General features: G+C 34.0%; 3 protein-coding genes across 3 annotated transcripts; 1 reads left to right on the forward strand and 2 right to left on the reverse strand.

The window, feature by feature from the left end:
- Positions 1-590: 590 nt before the first annotated feature.
- On the forward strand, positions 591-2,232 carry LOC106352594 (CASP-like protein 5A2). The gene is made up of 3 exons (XM_013792216.3): positions 591-1,042; positions 1,641-1,773; positions 1,855-2,232. Exons 1-3 carry the CDS (start codon positions 825-827, stop codon positions 2,050-2,052), a joined length of 549 nt encoding a protein of 182 aa, XP_013647670.2. The 5' UTR covers positions 591-824; the 3' UTR covers positions 2,053-2,232.
- Positions 2,233-2,241: 9 nt separating this feature from the next.
- LOC106352593 (double-stranded RNA-binding protein 2) lies at positions 2,242-4,122 on the reverse strand. Its single transcript, XM_013792215.3, has 3 exons — positions 3,632-4,122; positions 3,330-3,549; positions 2,242-3,249 (listed from the first exon to the last, which is right to left on the reverse strand). The coding sequence occupies exons 1-3, from the start codon at positions 3,875-3,877 to the stop codon at positions 2,465-2,467; spliced, it is 1,251 nt and encodes a 416-aa protein (XP_013647669.2). The 5' UTR covers positions 3,878-4,122; the 3' UTR covers positions 2,242-2,464.
- Positions 4,123-7,328: 3,206 nt separating this feature from the next.
- LOC106352591 (vacuolar fusion protein MON1 homolog) lies at positions 7,329-10,806 on the reverse strand. Its single transcript, XM_013792214.3, has 14 exons — positions 10,299-10,806; positions 10,113-10,192; positions 9,958-10,029; positions 9,848-9,887; positions 9,478-9,579; positions 9,271-9,392; positions 8,946-9,078; positions 8,774-8,865; positions 8,609-8,690; positions 8,458-8,522; positions 8,114-8,389; positions 7,932-8,023; positions 7,785-7,849; positions 7,329-7,658 (listed from the first exon to the last, which is right to left on the reverse strand). Exons 1-14 carry the CDS (start codon positions 10,698-10,700, stop codon positions 7,563-7,565), a joined length of 1,719 nt encoding a protein of 572 aa, XP_013647668.2. The 5' UTR covers positions 10,701-10,806; the 3' UTR covers positions 7,329-7,562.
- Between the last annotated feature and the right edge of the window lie 5,283 nt (positions 10,807-16,089).

Below are 16,089 nucleotides of genomic sequence, written 5' to 3' on the forward strand. Positions count from 1 at the left end.
AACATAATATAATTTGACAATATTTTGTTTCCTTTTTTAAAAGATATCGAATATAAAATAAGACAATCTTATTGGTTGGTGAACCTAGAGGTTCACCCTAGGGGGTGGACCTAAGAATAAGTCATTGTAAAATAGCAGTAATAATAATTTTGAACTAATTAAGTTCACCAATTTTCCACGTTTATATTTTCCAATTTTTTAAACTTCCAAAAACATATTTTAAATAATTTTATCATTCAATTAAGGTATTTTAGAGAGAGAAAATAGCAAAATTTGATAAAAGATATTTTAGGACAAAATGTTAGATTTTTTTGGCCGATTTTACAAATCCACCCTTGTTTTTGGACTAATTTAGAAAAAAAATAAAACAAATTACGGTTAATTGGGTTTGAAGTATTGGTAGAAATTGATATAATTTAAAATTAAAGTAAAAAAATTTGAATAAAGCAATTGCCAAACCGGACTAATAACTGAATCAAGTCTGAAAATGTATCAATGAACCGAACAAAAAGCTAAAAACCGAAAAGATTGGTCAAGTCTAGTTCGGGTTCAAAACAGCAGGACAAGAAATAAGTCAAACTCACCTCACTATGGCATAAGCTACTTGCTTGTTGTTCAAAAAGAAAAAAAAAAGGCATAAACCTTTACTTTTCCACCATCTCATTCTTCCACCCATCCAACGTGTTGTGTTATCTTAGGGTTTGCACCCATTCCTTCTCTCTCTCTCTCAGGTATCACATAAATCTCTCAATCAAATCCACAAAAGTAAAGTTGAACCTCTTTGGAAATTAAATTTTGAGGATTATTGGAAAGAGGGCAAGCAAATGAGTGTGAGCAGTGCATCGGTCCACCCGGTGGAAGCTCCTCCTCCTGCAGCAGCTCCAGAAGCTACACAAGCGCCACGTGTGAGGATGGAAGATATACAAGGGATGCCTGCAACGTTACTCGGCCTTACACTTCGTTTCTTCCAGTTCTTCTTCGCAGCTGCTTCCCTCTCCGTCATGGCCTCTACCAATGATTTTCCTTCCGTTTCCGCCTTCTGGTACTTCATTCAATTTTATAGCACATATAACTGCTTTGCTGTAACACCTTTCCAAAGAAACTGTATGCTTGATTTTAATTCTTGTGTCCACTTATGTTAGGTACCTTTATCCTCTGTTTATATTATCTTCATAAGGTTATAAACTAGATGAGCTGTCTTTGTGATGTTAGTAACGTTGCTAGGAGTCAGTCTCATTATCTCAATGACTATAATTATATGTTTCGGATCGTGGTGTCTGTCGGTGGTTTAGTAAGTTCCCTCCGTGACTTTTCCCTAGAGTCCAGATATGTATTTGAATGTTTGTAATAGCATTAAGCTTTTGGACATATAATGTGATGCGGTAATAATATATATTAAGTCAGTGTAGTTTATATTTGTATGGCTCATAAATATTAAAGATTTCAACTATAACTTTTTTTTTTTTACAAATTTGGAGGCCTAAAAAAGGTTTTGTGGGACTAAAATTTTGGGGCCTAAGGTCAATGTTTCATTCGGCTTTGTCTAGGACCGGCCTGGATTCATGTGATGAGTAAAGCATATGGTTTTGTGATTATATCTTAAAGATGGCTTACTGTTTTTTATTGGTCTGTATCATCAGCTATTTAGTTGCAGCCACTATCCTGCAGAGCTTGTGGAGTCTTGCACTAGCCACAGTTGATGTCTATGCCATTATGGTCAAGCGTTCCCTACAGAACCGTCGTCTCGTTAGCTTGTTTGCAATTGGTGATGGGGTGAGAGATTGCTCTACTCATTCAGCCTACCCTATATTAAAAGAAAAGATGGATGAACAATTCCATTTCTTTTTTTGGCAGGTGACATCGACGATGACATTTGCAGCAGCGTGTGCATCGGCAGGGATAACGGTTCTGATAGACAACGATCTGAATAGCTGCTCGGCCAACCACTGTGTTCAGTTTGAAACATCAACTGCATTAGCCTTCATTAGCTGGTTTGCTGCTCTCCCTTCTTTTCTCTTCAACTTCTGGTCTCTCGCTTCATCATCCCGTTGAAAATAAAAAAGACTAGACTGAACACAAGATCGGTTTCCACCCGTGTACATATAGTGACTGATTTTTTCTTCTTTCTTTTTTGGGAATTGTTTTGTAAGACCGACCTTGTTTGTGTTGTTGTTGTAACACTGACAAAGAAACTTACTAAGCAACGGTTGCGGATTAAACAACCTTGTCATAGTTGTGAACTTGATGCATCTGTAACGACTAGATGATTTATCAGAAAAGTGAAAACAACAACATAAAAAGAAGGGACACAAACAGACTTAATAAGGAAGTGAGACAGATTACAAATCTGGAATCCAAAGATCGACAAGCCACAAAACTCCCAACAATATATAATACAAATCCTTGTCATTACTAACGTTACAATCTTGCAGATACACTATCAGATCTTGAGATTCTCCAGTCGCTATCTCTCTGTTTCCTTTGCACTCTTTGAAACTGGTTTTGCACCTCCTTCTTCTTCAATTTCAAGACTATCAGGCAAGACAAGAGTTGTTCTTTCCTCTTTTTCTTGAACCTTCGTTTCATCTACTCTAGTCATGGACTTAGGAGGGTTTTGGATATTCACTTTTCTAACAGGCAAAGGCCCTTCCTCCTTTCTAACCGAAGCAAACACAGGCGCAGCCGTTCTGATTGTGACAGGTGGCGCGATTCTCACGGGCGCAGCACGCATCATGGATGGGACATACACAGAAGGTAGCTGCTGCTGAGTGTTTGCAGAATGTGGAGGAGGCCTTGGAGGTGGTGCAGAGAAGACCGGTACAGAGGTTCTCATCGTCACCGGTGGAGCCATCCCACGGTGGCAAGTCGATCTTAAATGCCTCATAGGAACATAAGGAGGTGCTGTTCCAGGAGTTGCAAATCTCTGCTGAGGTCGGTAGTTGCGGTTCTCCAAAGCGGACGCTATGGCTCTTTCAACAGAAGCTGATGATACTGATCTGCCTCTAGAAAAAGGCTGCGGGCAAATAAAAGGCAAGATTCTCGACGTGGCTGCACGACAAGGCTGTGGACTCGTTGGTCTAGGGCTCTGCATGAAGAACCTCTTCGCAAACGGAACCGGCGCACTCGAGGAGCTTCCCGTCCCAATATTTTCCTTAATACGATAGTTTATCAAGGCTCTTGCTATAATCACCTGCTCTAGCTCGTCAATGTTCTCACTCTCAGGCATTGCGCTTGAAGTTTCTTTCGCCACTGTTAACAAAACAATGCAAGTATGGATAAGTAAATCTATATAGAAATCAGGTGAGGAGAAAGAAGAAGGAAGGACTGACATTGTTTAAGGGAAGACCAAGCAGCCATAGCAGCGTTCTTCTCTGCTTGCTTCTTGTTCTTAGCCTGATCTCCTGTGAACGTGATGCCAGCTAACTCCACAGTGCCAGTAAAGACAGGCTGGTGCCCAAGACCAGACCTGAAGGTGGTGTAACGCGGCAGAGGAGCTCCCACTCTTTGAGCTATTTCTTGCAAGAGGTTCTTGTACACACCCGTCTCATCCTACAGGAACAAGATTCAAACTTTGGATCTATCTCTCAAATACAGAACAAAAGATTCAAACTTTGGATCCCAAATCACAAACCAAGATCCTGGCGGCGAGGGAGTGAGAAGGGCCGCGATTAGAGAGGGCAGCGAGAGCGACTTCAGCGGCGGAGTGCTCGGCCTGACGGAGAGTGGAACAGTAGTGAGGACTCTCGAAGATCTCGCCGTTGAAGTTAACGGTGGCCTTGAACCGCGGCGCGTGGTCTGGACCTTCTCTTAGGCAAGTGTACGAAGGGAGATTGAAGCAGCTCCTCTGCGCAAGCTCCTGCAGCTGATTCTTGTACATTTTTTCCAAATTTGGAAACTACTGTAGATCAGTCAAAGCTTCGATTTTTAGGGGTTCGTTTCCATGATTCGGCTTCTTCTTCTTCCAATCGTTGAAAGTCCCGAGCTGGGTTTGTGCTTGGTAAGCGAAATGGCTGGGATGGAGATTGAAGAAGGCGAAATCGGAGGAAAAGTTAGGGTTTTTGCAGAGGGAGAAGAGAGAGAGAGAGAGGTGTGAGTGGGGTTTTTTGTTTTAAATGAAAGGTAATTAATGGAGAATTTATTATCTGCTTTATTTGCTGGTAGTCAACTGAACGTTAGTCTGCATGGATGTGATATATCTATATTATATAATTTTCTGTATTTTTTTTATCTTTTTTTCCTTATACGAAAATGTATGTATCTCAGATTAGAGACTGTACATTACTTAAAAAAGCATGTTACCTGAATATACGAAAATATTTTGTTTTGGTCCAGATTATACGAAATAAGTATATGTTCTTAGGGGATTTCCAACCAAGATCTACTTTTTCCTCTACAAATTTTACTCCAATGATTTACTATATAGTAAAATTATTTTATTTTAGTGAAATTTATATATAAAAAAAAGTTTGGATTGAAGATGGTCTTACATCCTCAGCTAATCTAATGGTTTTAGATTTGTTGTTGGGTTGGATTTCTACAAATCCCATATTTAAAATCAGTTACAAATTGTTAATAGGATGATTAAATTAGACCGCCGGTTATTTCCGTTTGTATAAATTTGCCAAAATTTTGAATATGATATAGATATTTTCACATTTTATATTTTATATCAATTTTGATATTTTTAGTAAATATATAATATACTGAAATATAAGTAAAAAGAATATTCTGTTTTCTTTATTATTGCTATTATTTTTCTTTTCAATATTTTTTGTCTTTTTTGCTTGTGAATTGTGATGTGTCTGATCAAAAATTATTTTCACAATTTTTTTTCTTTCCCTATCTTTTTCTTCTACATGTTACAATACTTGTGTAGACCATAATAATTTTTAATTTTTATATAGAATTTTTCTTAAAACTTAACAGAAAAAAAAGTCTTTGAATTGTGTTTAGTTCGGTTGAATTTTATTTTAACTTGTTTGGTTCAACTAGCACTACAAATTGTTGTTAGAACATTTTGATTCGTTTTATGTCTTTGACTCTTTGAGAATCTATTTCCGTGTAGGATTTGCCGACAATTTTTGACAATTTTAATAACAAAAAATAGCTGCGAACCTAAAAAGTATTGCCTGCCTTATTTTTCTCGTATATTGAATTAATATGTTTACACACCTCTCTATAGAATAATGTTAGCTTCTGATCTAGTTTCGAAACATGTCCACACAGGTCAATGGGTGCAACCGTGCAGCAAATGACAAGCCGTGAAACTACCAAAAAGCCTATTTCGTTTAGAGAGTTAAGGGGCAGTCTCGTAAATAAGTACTAGAGTGTCTTGCTGTAACAGGAAGTTGGATTTATCGCCATGGACCATGGTTAAGCTTAGTGACCAAGGTTAACTTTTATAATTTGATTTGATTTTTTTCATTTAGTTTCTCGTAAAGTTTGATGAAGTTTGACTCGTTCACCACATCACCACTAGTCTACCTCATAACTTTGTACGTACTTGTCCTTTTTTACTGCCGTGCTTTGAACATAATTTTCTTTTTAATTATGATTTAAAAAATAGTTATATTAAGCTTACAAGATAATATAACCAATTTTCAAAAAAAAAAAAAATCAAGAAGACAAACTATTTTAATAGTGTCTTAAGTTTTGTTGATGTCTCATGTACTCAGTCATCTGGAAACTAGTATCTTTAGATAAATATTTGTTATAATAATTGATGGAAGATTTTTACAAAAAAAAAAAAATTGATGGAAGATCATTTTAAAGAAGTAATTTAGTAAAATATTATTTATTTATTTTAAAAGAGAAAAATTCACTAGAAATTTGGATCTTTATTTAACATTAAATTTCTTAAAATTTTCTATTTAAACTTCATTTTTTTTTGGTCTAAATGTTAAGAACTTCATTTTTTGTTGACCGATCCGTTCAAGAAGCACTAAACGTTAACAATTAAATCGATTTAACGTTGACTGTTCACATATAAAACACCTTTGTCAACAAAATGAGATGGTATAAAATTTAAAAATTAAAATTGACTTAAATAGAAATGGAAGAGAGAAGACAATTAAAATTTTTGTGTTCGATCAAAAAGAACAAATATGTCAAGAGAAAATTTTATGTTTACCACTTTCATGATACCATTTTTCATCTTTACCACCACTAAAGAAACATTTTCAAAAATATTTTTTTCATTAAGTGGCAAAAAACTCTTATATCCTTGTTATCTATATATATAATAAATTATTATTTAAATAATAAAAATAAAAAATAATAATAATAAAAAATAATTTTTTAATGTTTTCGAATTTATACTTTTTCAAATTCGAACTTTTTTTGATTTTTATTTTTTTCAAAATTTCTTTTTGAAAATCGAAAATTTTGTTTGAAACTATTTTTAAAACTGTTTTTATATTTTTAAAATATTTATTTATATATTTATTTATATATTTATTAAAATCCTAAATTTCACATTCCAAAAATTTTACTCTATCCTTCAACTTTAAACCGTAAGTCTAGATTAGTTAACTCTTAGGGTATAAGTATTTTTTATCTTTCACTAAAACTGAAAATAAAAATAATTAGTGTAAACATGAAAATAGTGGTATTTGTGGCAATTTTTTATATGTCAATGATACTGTCATGTTCATGTATTTTAATCATTGGCCTTTTAGAGAAAAATGGGGTATATATAGTAAGAGAGAGAGAGGGTCAATTAATTTCCAATGGGAACCGAACCATGCACTGCTCTTGAGAACAAAAAGATTGGAAAAAAAAAGTGAATCTATTTCGTTGGTAATTAAGGTGTAACTATATGTTTACCTTGGAGTAGTAATTAAAAAGAGGGGCATTTATGTAGAGCATTTAATTAGGAACACTATACTAACCCTCCTTCATCCGTAATGTCTAGATAAGATAAAACAAATTCAAGTGCATTTATGTCGATTTTTTTGGATTCGCTTTAAGAGTTAAGTCTCGTACGAACATATTTTAAAACAAGTCGAATAAAACACTTGAAAAAAATTTGGGGATGAACATAGTTTGTTAGACTCTCCATAATTGGTTCTCCAGCAAGTTAAGAGAGAAGTTGGTATTTGTCAATAAAACAGTAAAATAAACTTTTTTATTATCTTGGAACTTTAGGACGTAATATTATGTAAACTATATAAGATAACATATTGAAATCGATGGGTATTTAAATCTGAAACCACATAACATAACAACCCACACTCTTCTCTACCAACTCCAGTACCCATCGTTCTATCAAAACCTGAGAAGGCTTTTGAAAAGAACTAGTTGATGTCTTTATAATTATCAAGTCTGACTATTCAATCTGATTAATAACAACAATAAAGAGCTCACAGCTTACAGAAGAAAGGTAAATAGCTTTCTCAAAAGGCAATAGGGTACAACACACCGACAAACTTAAATTATTGCCTTATACTTATTTAAGAAACAAAGGAAAGTGATACGCTAGTACAAGATTTGGTAATTATGTGACATAATAGTAGAAAGATCTGAAGCACATATATCTATTAAAAGAGTTAAGAAGTAATATATCACCAAGAGAAAGGGCTAGCTCCTTGCAAGAACACTTCATTTTCCACATCTTTTACCCTCTGGCAAACCTGATTGCATATCTTTATCGCCATCGCCTGCCACACAAATTCATCATTAGAAACAAGCAAAGCCCTATCGATGTCATAACGATCCCATTTTGCAAGTTTCTCATGGCATTTAGCAATTTGTTTTTGAGTATTCAAAGCTAAAAAATATCTCACCTTGTCTGCAAGTGGGTCAAAAGCTGCATAGAGTTCAAAATCTGGTGTGACCCAACATAGAAGAGCTGAAATCATCACAACAAAAAAAACTTTTTGTCAGTTCGCAGCAAGAAGATTTTTCGTATTTTTGTTGAAATTCATACTTACTGTAATTTTCATCTCGTCTATATTGAGTTTTGTGGGGTCCCAATCCCTTCTCATGCATTGAAGCATAGACTTTCTGGTATGCTCGATATAGACTGCGACATAACCACATCAGTAACTTCTCCATTCCAAATATTTTACAATTTGGTTAGCGTAATAATCCCATGTGAGAATCATGACTTTACCTTTTCTGTTGTCTGTGGCTAGTTACTGGAGGTGAGAACTCGGATGAAACGTACTGATCTAAATATATACTGCGGTACATGAAATGCCAAAGTCCAAAGGGACCTCCTGTTCCCAAGGATACACCTGTATCTTGTCTCTGATTAGAAGAAGATGATTGTTTCTGTCGAAGCAGGCGGTCTATTGGCAAATCCTCAACCCGCATTCCACCTTCGGCGATTGATCTTTGAACCGTACTTAGAATATTCGACTTCAGAAGAACAGCCTCAATGCGAATCCTAACACGTACAAGTTTGTGGACTTCAATACAGTCACAAATATATTCAAGTATGAAAGCGATTTGTACCTGCAATCTTTGAGATGATGGAAGGCCTCTGAACGTGTGGTAAGCAAAATTACATATGTATCATCCTACATTACAGTTGCGTTAATGTATCACTACTGTCGATGAGTTTGAAAAGCTCTTTACAAATTACAAGTCTTAAAATGTGACTCACGTCGAAGAAGTGCACATAGGCATGCAAAAAGGCATGAGGGTTGTATCTTGGTAGGCAGATTGGCGAGAAAGATTCTGATGTCCTGCTACCAGAGACGTAAGATGAAATGACACAAACAAATGTTTGGTTCACTGTGGGTATATGGACAAAACATTTGGCACTTGCCTGAATGATTCTGATGACATGACGAAGTTTGAGAGTAGTAGCAAGTCATCTGGATGAAGAGACGCTTTCTGTGCACCAGCAAGACTGATAACCTGCAAGTTAAAATACAGTCATCAACTATGATGGCCTTTCCAGGCTGAAATATTTTGATCTGTTGGACAAGGGCTTCTACCTTGTGTCTGCACATTAGTAGTGCGAACAATACACCAGATGCGCAAACATCTTGCAATATTGTCCCTGTAGCTTGCCTTAACGCATACGGAAGGGGAAGACAAGTGTAGGCATGAAGAAACGTAGCTGGATTCCTAAAATTGAAAAAAAATCATCTCCAATATTGTTAGAACTGTTTCTACCTAAAGCTTAGCGGCAGACAGTTTTATAGATTTGGAAAGGACAATAAACAGACTCCAGCATTCTAACAGTTAACATAGACATCGAACTATATACTTTGATAATTGAAAGGAGTTTGACTTATAATAACTCAGAGACAAACCAACCAGCTAAACGAATGGACAAGAGATGAGAAGACAGCATCAGTCCCACCAAGCAAGGGTGCCATGTCGAACTTCGCATTCTTCTCAAAACATCTGTCTATTGAATTTGTTAAAATGAGTATCATCTGCATCAGTAACATTACATTTCATCATTTCAACACGAGAAAGTTTTAAAACAAAGGAAACAGAGCAGCAGAAATCAGATGTTACCTGACCATATAGAAGATCCAGCTGCCCCCTTAAATATTCATATGTTTCATCTGTACAGCTGATGCAGACCAGGTATATTGGCCCCTTCACCAGAAAGACAACCTGAATTTGACCATCCATACACATGACTTACTCTCAATAACAATAATAACATAACTGAACAAAACATTTTGTTGAAATCAAACCATATATGCTGAAAGAAATGGAATGAGCATTCCACTCATTCAAACTAGAAAAGACAACAAAATTCAAAGGATAAAAATAAATTCTTCACTTATTTATATATTCCCATTGAACTCTATACACCTAAGCTAATATAGAGACTACCACCTAACAATAAAAAAATGATTACGCAAGGAGTTATGAATACCTGGTGTTTTCCTGCCTTGACTAAATTGACACGGTCGCCACTGAAGAAACAATAGGTTAGGCATGAAACCATAAAGACAAAAAACAAAAAAAAAACAATAATAATTGTACCCGTTCTCAACAAAAGAAATAATAGCTTGAAGAGTAGCTGAAAAACCAGCAAGCTTATGTTCATCTCCGTATCTGAAAGATAATAATAAAAAAGAGAAAGTTCAAGAAGAGAGAGTAACGAATTTAAAAAAAAAAAAAAAGAAGGAAGGAAAAACCTGGAATAAATGGGCTTGCCGGAGTTACTCAAAATGAAGAAATGTTTCTTCCTCTTTCTCCATGACATGGAACCATCGTCCTGCAAAGAAGCTTCCGATCATAAAACATTGATTGAGCTGCAAATGCTCTGCTTGGACTGTTATTGAACCGAGCTAAGCTAAGCTACTACATCAATTCAAACTCACCTCCTCCACGTGGCGTTTCCCAGGCAACCACGCGGCTTCATCCGCATTGCCTTCCCGAATCTCACCACCCTCGCCGCCGCTGCTCCCTCTCTCCCCATCGTATCCGCTGCTCGTCGGGCTCGGCGGCTCCTCCCCCGCCTCCATTTCAACCACTACTTCCTCTTCACGCACTGAAGAACCGTTGGCCGGTACAACCTCCTCCTCCTCCTCATCATCATCATCACCATCGCCGGTAAAATCGGTGTGGCTTCCGTCGGAGACTTCGCTTGGCTGAGACAAATTCAGCGACTCTAACAGACTTTGAACGCGATCGGAGCTCGTATCGGGATCGGTGCTAGGGTTCGGATCGGCGAAATCGGTGCCGGAAGAAGAAGGAGAGGAGCTCGAATCTGAAGTCGCCATTGCGGAGGAATCCTTTCAGGGAAGAGAGAGCTGAGAGGAGATTAAAACGGTCTCCTCCAGCGGCAACTCGTGTCGTTCATTGAATCTCTGCGAAATACTTTTATTAATATGATTCACGTTTCATCACCAACAACTGATCCAGATTTTTAGTCGGATATATTTGACCCGCTTAGTGACCCGTTGGGCTCACTACTTTGTATGGGCCTATTTTCTGCTTAATAGTGAAACCCAAAACCAATTACAGTATTCATGTCTCACTATTTTTGCTTCTGGGTTCGGCTCATTCAATTTAGCTAATTTAGTATTTTAATTTGGGAAAATGGTCATTTAAATCATTAACTTTCTAATTTGGTTGAAAAAAAAAACATGAAATTTACCGTTGACCATTTAAAACATCAATTTATCGTAATTAGCAATATAAGGCCTCAACTAAGTTTGACGAAGCTAATTTTAATACATCGTTAAAATGGTTAACAGATTGAGTTAACATGGTTTATCTTCGTCTCTGCTATCTGTTAAATTCATACGACGTCGTTTTGGAATTCAAAAAATATGGTTTTCAAAGGAATCGAACATGAAACCAAAGCTTCCCTTATTTCAAACCTAAACCACTAGACCACTTGCGATTTCGTTGACATGTATGAATACTAATAGTTAATATTATTATACCTCTAAATCATCTTCTCCCAAACTAAATCCTTAATTCATTTCCCTTAAATTTTAAGAAACGAGAATATGATGAATCTGGCGGTGATGAGTCGGTTTTGAATTCGAAAACCAAACCAGAATTTGTTTGCTTGTGACAAATTCAGCTTCTAAAGGTTATAACTTGGTAGGAATTGGAAACTACAAATTGTGAATTTGAACCTAATCATCTTCTCCCATCCTAAATCTCTATTTCGATTCTGCTAGGTTTTAAGAATAAACAATTTGGAGTTTATTAGACTCATAAATGAATTAAGTTGGGAGAAGATGATTTGGAGGTATAATAATATTAACTATTAGTATTTATACACGTCATCAGAATTGTAAGTGGTCTAGTTGTTTATGTTTGTAACAAGCGACGCTTTGGTCTCATGTTCGATTCCTTTGAACAACATTTTTTTATTGTATAAAATCTATTATTTAATTATTGATTAAGGTGTTGTTCGTTTGTCTTTCTATCATCTCCACAAATGATCTATTTAGGTGATTCATCCAAATGATCCATATGGATATTATTCGGGACATTTCATTTTTCCATCCAGATAGTTCATTTAGATGGATCATCCAAATGAACTTATGTTCGTTTGTTCATCTCTATATCCATCTAGATAAGTTTAGTAAACAAACGACTTATATACCCTTATGTTGATTAAATCATAATTTATCTTTATTGAACTATATTAAAAATATTTTTGTTCACATATTATTTTTTACTTATCTTTTTTTGAAAGATTTTGTTTTTTTTACTTATCATCTAAAATATAATTTTTTTAAAAAAATATGATTTTGGCGGGAAATACAATTTTGGGATTTTTGCGAAAATACATTTTCGCCAGAATATTTGATTTTGTTGTTTTAGCGAGAAAACGCTTTGCGGGAAAGTGCATTTTTGTGATATTGGCATAAATGCGTTTTGCAGTTTTAGTGGAAAATGTGTTTTGCGGTTATGGCGGTAAAATGCGTTTTCACGGTTTTGGCGGGAGAATATGTTTTCATGGTTTTGGCAGGAAAATAATATTTTTTTTTGGTTTTGTCGGGAAAATGCTCTTTTAGGTTTTGTTGGAAATATATTTTTGGTTTTGGTGGGAAAATGTGTTTTGGGGATTTTGGTGAAATCTGTTTTAGTGGGAAAGTGTGTTTTTGCCGGAAAATATATGTTTTATGGTTTTGACAAGAAAATGCTTTTTTGCAGTGTTTTTACGGTTTTAAAGTGATAATTTATATTTTAATAAATCTATTTTAATTATTTACATTTTTAACATATAAAATATATATATAAAACTTCAAATTTTATTTTGGGATAATGTTTAATTATCATTTCAAAAGTTTTAACTTTTTTAAAAGTGAAGTAAAAGAAAATTTTATTTTTTATGAAGTTTCAAACAGAATCATAGGATATGGTATTTTGACTTTTCAAAAATATAAATTATCTTTTCAATCTCGCCAAATTCTATTTGATAGCTTTTGTTGAAAGAATCCATATTTTACAATAAACCAGAATTTTGAAATATTTATACAAATGATTTATCCAATAGATTTGTATTCAGATATTATGTAAATCATACATACAATAAGCGAGGAAATCTCAGTTGTATATGTTGGATATGGAAAAATTAAAATTTTTTGGTGATTTAGTAAGATTTCTTCTCAAATTTCGGATACTTTGGATCATTTGTTTTTACAGAAATTGCATTCTATAACCATTAAAAAAACTAAATTTGCTAAGTAACCAAAAACACATTATCTCTTCTCTTTTCTTTTCCTATCTCTCTCTACTTTGTCTCTACAAAATTAATTGATTTTTTTTACTATTACACAAATAAGCCCTTATTAATACTTTTATTTCATAGGCTTCTAAAAGGTGATATTTGTTGTAAAGATGAGAAAATATTTATGTATATATGTGTTTATATTGATTATAAATAGTAAAATAAATACACGAGGAAGAGTGAATGGGAGAAGAGATTGAAAGTGGAAGCTTTCATATTCATGTCTCACTTGTCTCATGGCATGAGGATCAAAAGAATCATGATCTGGCTGATATTTTGTGGGAAGCTTATCAACTCAGTAGATTAGAAATTTATCAAGTCAGTAGATTAGAAATTTATCGAATCGATTTAGAATTCAACAATTGAATCTTTTGTTATCGAGATTTTAGTGAAGTTGGTGGTTGTCACAGTTTTTTAGTAGTGCTATCTTGAATGTTAATAAATCCAACGGTGAGATCTTTTATGATTGATCTGAGATATAGCAGAGGTGTTGTTGATTTATTCATCTTGGATTTGTACGAGATTAGTTTTTGGTTGTCGAAATCCTTGTAATCTGAAGTTGTTTTGTGGCTGCTTGTTTTGAAGCTCTTGTGTTGCTCTCTTGTTGTTTTTATCTTGGGCTGAAGACAGCTTTTTCTAACTAGAGGTTCTAGATCTATTCAGGTTGTTGAATAGAGAGGACGTGATTATACTCAAATCCATTTATATTTGTGAATTTTTGAATGGACTATGGTTTCCAGATTTTTCGTTTTCACATCTAGAAATTTTCCACAAAACATTTTTATCAGCTTATAGTTTACTTGTGAAATATTACCCAACATTTTAGCTCATGAGATATTTCATTTGCTAAATATCAAATTAAGCTATCTAGTGAAAATACTGGAAAAAAAAAAACAATTCTCTATCGTGCTCCATAATTCGATGAGCGACAAAAATTAGAAAAAATGACTTTAATGAGGAGGGAAAATCCTGTGAACAAATAAACAAGCAGCGGTGAACAATTCAAGCTGAAGAGTCACGTGACAATACATGTGAAGCAATTAAAAACGCAACTACACCCAATTTAATCTTCCCCTCCGGTCACATGAAACTGTAGAAAACAATTCATTCTTACTTTCATCTCCAGGACCAGTTATGAGACAATATCAAGTAGTGACAAGTCAATAATAAAATGTATACAAAGTGATCAAGGGAAAAATACAAATCTGATCACATAAACAAAAATGATAGAAATAGAAATAGAAAACTATAACATGAAAATATCATGACGATCAAGAAATTTGCTGAATATTTTCTAAAACAATAGTTTTACTTCAAATTCATATATTAAAAAATTGAATAAAATGTTTATTTTTAAGTCATGCATGTGCCAAGTTTTATATCTATTTTCTTAAAGTCAATTAGAGAGAAAAAAAGACATTTCTACATTCAAAATATAAAACATCAACTTTAAATTTTAAATAATTTGGTGGAACAATGTTCTAAAACGCGTTAAACGTTCGTTAAACGGTAAATAAATTTCTAGTGCCTAAGCACATACGCGGACGCTTAAACAAAGAAACTGGATATATATATTTTTAAAAATATAAATATAAAATTAATATATACACACCAGTTCTATAACAATGAACATAATATATTTCCCATATAATTTATATGTATAAAAATATAGTTTAGCATGAAATAGTTTCAAAGTATAAAACTTAAAACATGTCTAAATATATTAAAATGATAAATTTCTAAATTTAAAACTATTTTTCAAATAATTAATATAATTAATATAGTCATATAAATACATAAGATAAGTAACAGTTAGTATAAATAATAGCAATAGTAAAATATAATATTAATTAGTTTTTTAACATTAATGTTTAAAATCTACCTAACGTCTACATAGACTGCAAAAAAACCATCTAAACTAAACTATATAAATTCGCATGAAACACTTTAAAACATGAAAACGATATGGTTGATTATCGTGTAATGCCTATACACCATCTAGGCGTCCGCCTAAACCGTGTAATCAATGCAAATATTTAACAATGAATAATGAACAAGCTCACCATCCAGGAAGCACATGAGAACATATTCTATTTCATGAAAAAAATGTAATTTTCATAAGAACCCCAATCAAATTAAATAAATAAACGTAAGATAGAAGACTCCATCTCGTGCACAAAACTCACAACATAAATTGAAGGCGTGAAGCTAAGAGATGCATGCTTGACCCCTCTTGTGCCACTATTATATAAAGAAGAGATGGATGTTGTGTTCTAAGGCAGGTGTGTTATTATTACACTCATTCACTCATATAACACTGCTTATAAAATTTAGAATTAATTTAACAAAAACGTTGTTGCTAATCCTTGAAGGGAAGAATAAGTTGAATTTAATTATAGGATGCATAAGGTTAATGATGGCTCCTACTTACTAATTATGCCTTAATTAAAAAAGAAGATGATGCTACCAACTAATGGTAATAATTAATTATCTTATGCATGGCACCAAATTATCTCATAATTTCTAATTAGTAATTTATGTAAAGCATAAAGTCAGCCTGTTTTCACAACACACAAGAATCTTGGGATCAAAAACAAGATTGGTTTTGACAAAAATCTTGAGACCTTTTTGGGTACAGAAAAAAGAAAACCAAAAGATTGTAGGACCATAGAAAGGTAGGAAAAGGTAAGGTATATCATGAGAAATCATATTGTTCCCTACTGTAAATGTCTTCTTATCTTTTTCACCACCCAAAACTAATCCCAAGCAACAACCACTTCATTTCGCAATCACCTTATAAATACCAAACATTATATCAAACTCTCAACAAACACACCAAACTAGTCCCCACCTGCTCAGCGACCTATAGCCTTTCTACATTTTTTTATCAAACAAATTGAAGCTGAGTGAGAAAA

Source organism: Brassica napus, chromosome A7 (assembly GCF_020379485.1).
Source record: "Brassica napus cultivar Da-Ae chromosome A7, Da-Ae, whole genome shotgun sequence".
In the NCBI taxonomy this organism is placed as follows: Eukaryota; Viridiplantae; Streptophyta; class Magnoliopsida; order Brassicales; family Brassicaceae; genus Brassica; species Brassica napus.

Coding starts and splice junctions, on each gene's coding strand:
- LOC106352593 (XM_013792215.3), bottom strand. CDS start 3,877: ATGTACAAGAATCAGCTGCAGGAGCTTGCGCAGAGGAGCTGCTTCAAT. Junction 3,550..3,631: donor CCCTCGCCGCCAGGATCTTG/GTTTGTGATTTG, acceptor TTGTTCCTGTAG/GATGAGACGGGTGTGTACAA. Junction 3,250..3,329: donor TTGGTCTTCCCTTAAACAAT/GTCAGTCCTTCC, acceptor TTTTGTTAACAG/TGGCGAAAGAAACTTCAAGC.
- LOC106352594 (XM_013792216.3), top strand. CDS start 825: ATGAGTGTGAGCAGTGCATCGGTCCACCCGGTGGAAGCTCCTCCTCCT. Junction 1,043..1,640: donor CCTTCCGTTTCCGCCTTCTG/GTACTTCATTCA, acceptor CTGTATCATCAG/CTATTTAGTTGCAGCCACTA. Junction 1,774..1,854: donor TGTTTGCAATTGGTGATGGG/GTGAGAGATTGC, acceptor TTTTTTTGGCAG/GTGACATCGACGATGACATT.
- LOC106352591 (XM_013792214.3), bottom strand. CDS start 10,700: ATGGCGACTTCAGATTCGAGCTCCTCTCCTTCTTCTTCCGGCACCGAT. Junction 10,030..10,112: donor GGCAAGCCCATTTATTCCAG/GTTTTTCCTTCC, acceptor ATTATCTTTCAG/ATACGGAGATGAACATAAGC. Junction 9,079..9,270: donor CTTGTCCATTCGTTTAGCTG/GTTGGTTTGTCT, acceptor TTTCAATTTTAG/GAATCCAGCTACGTTTCTTC.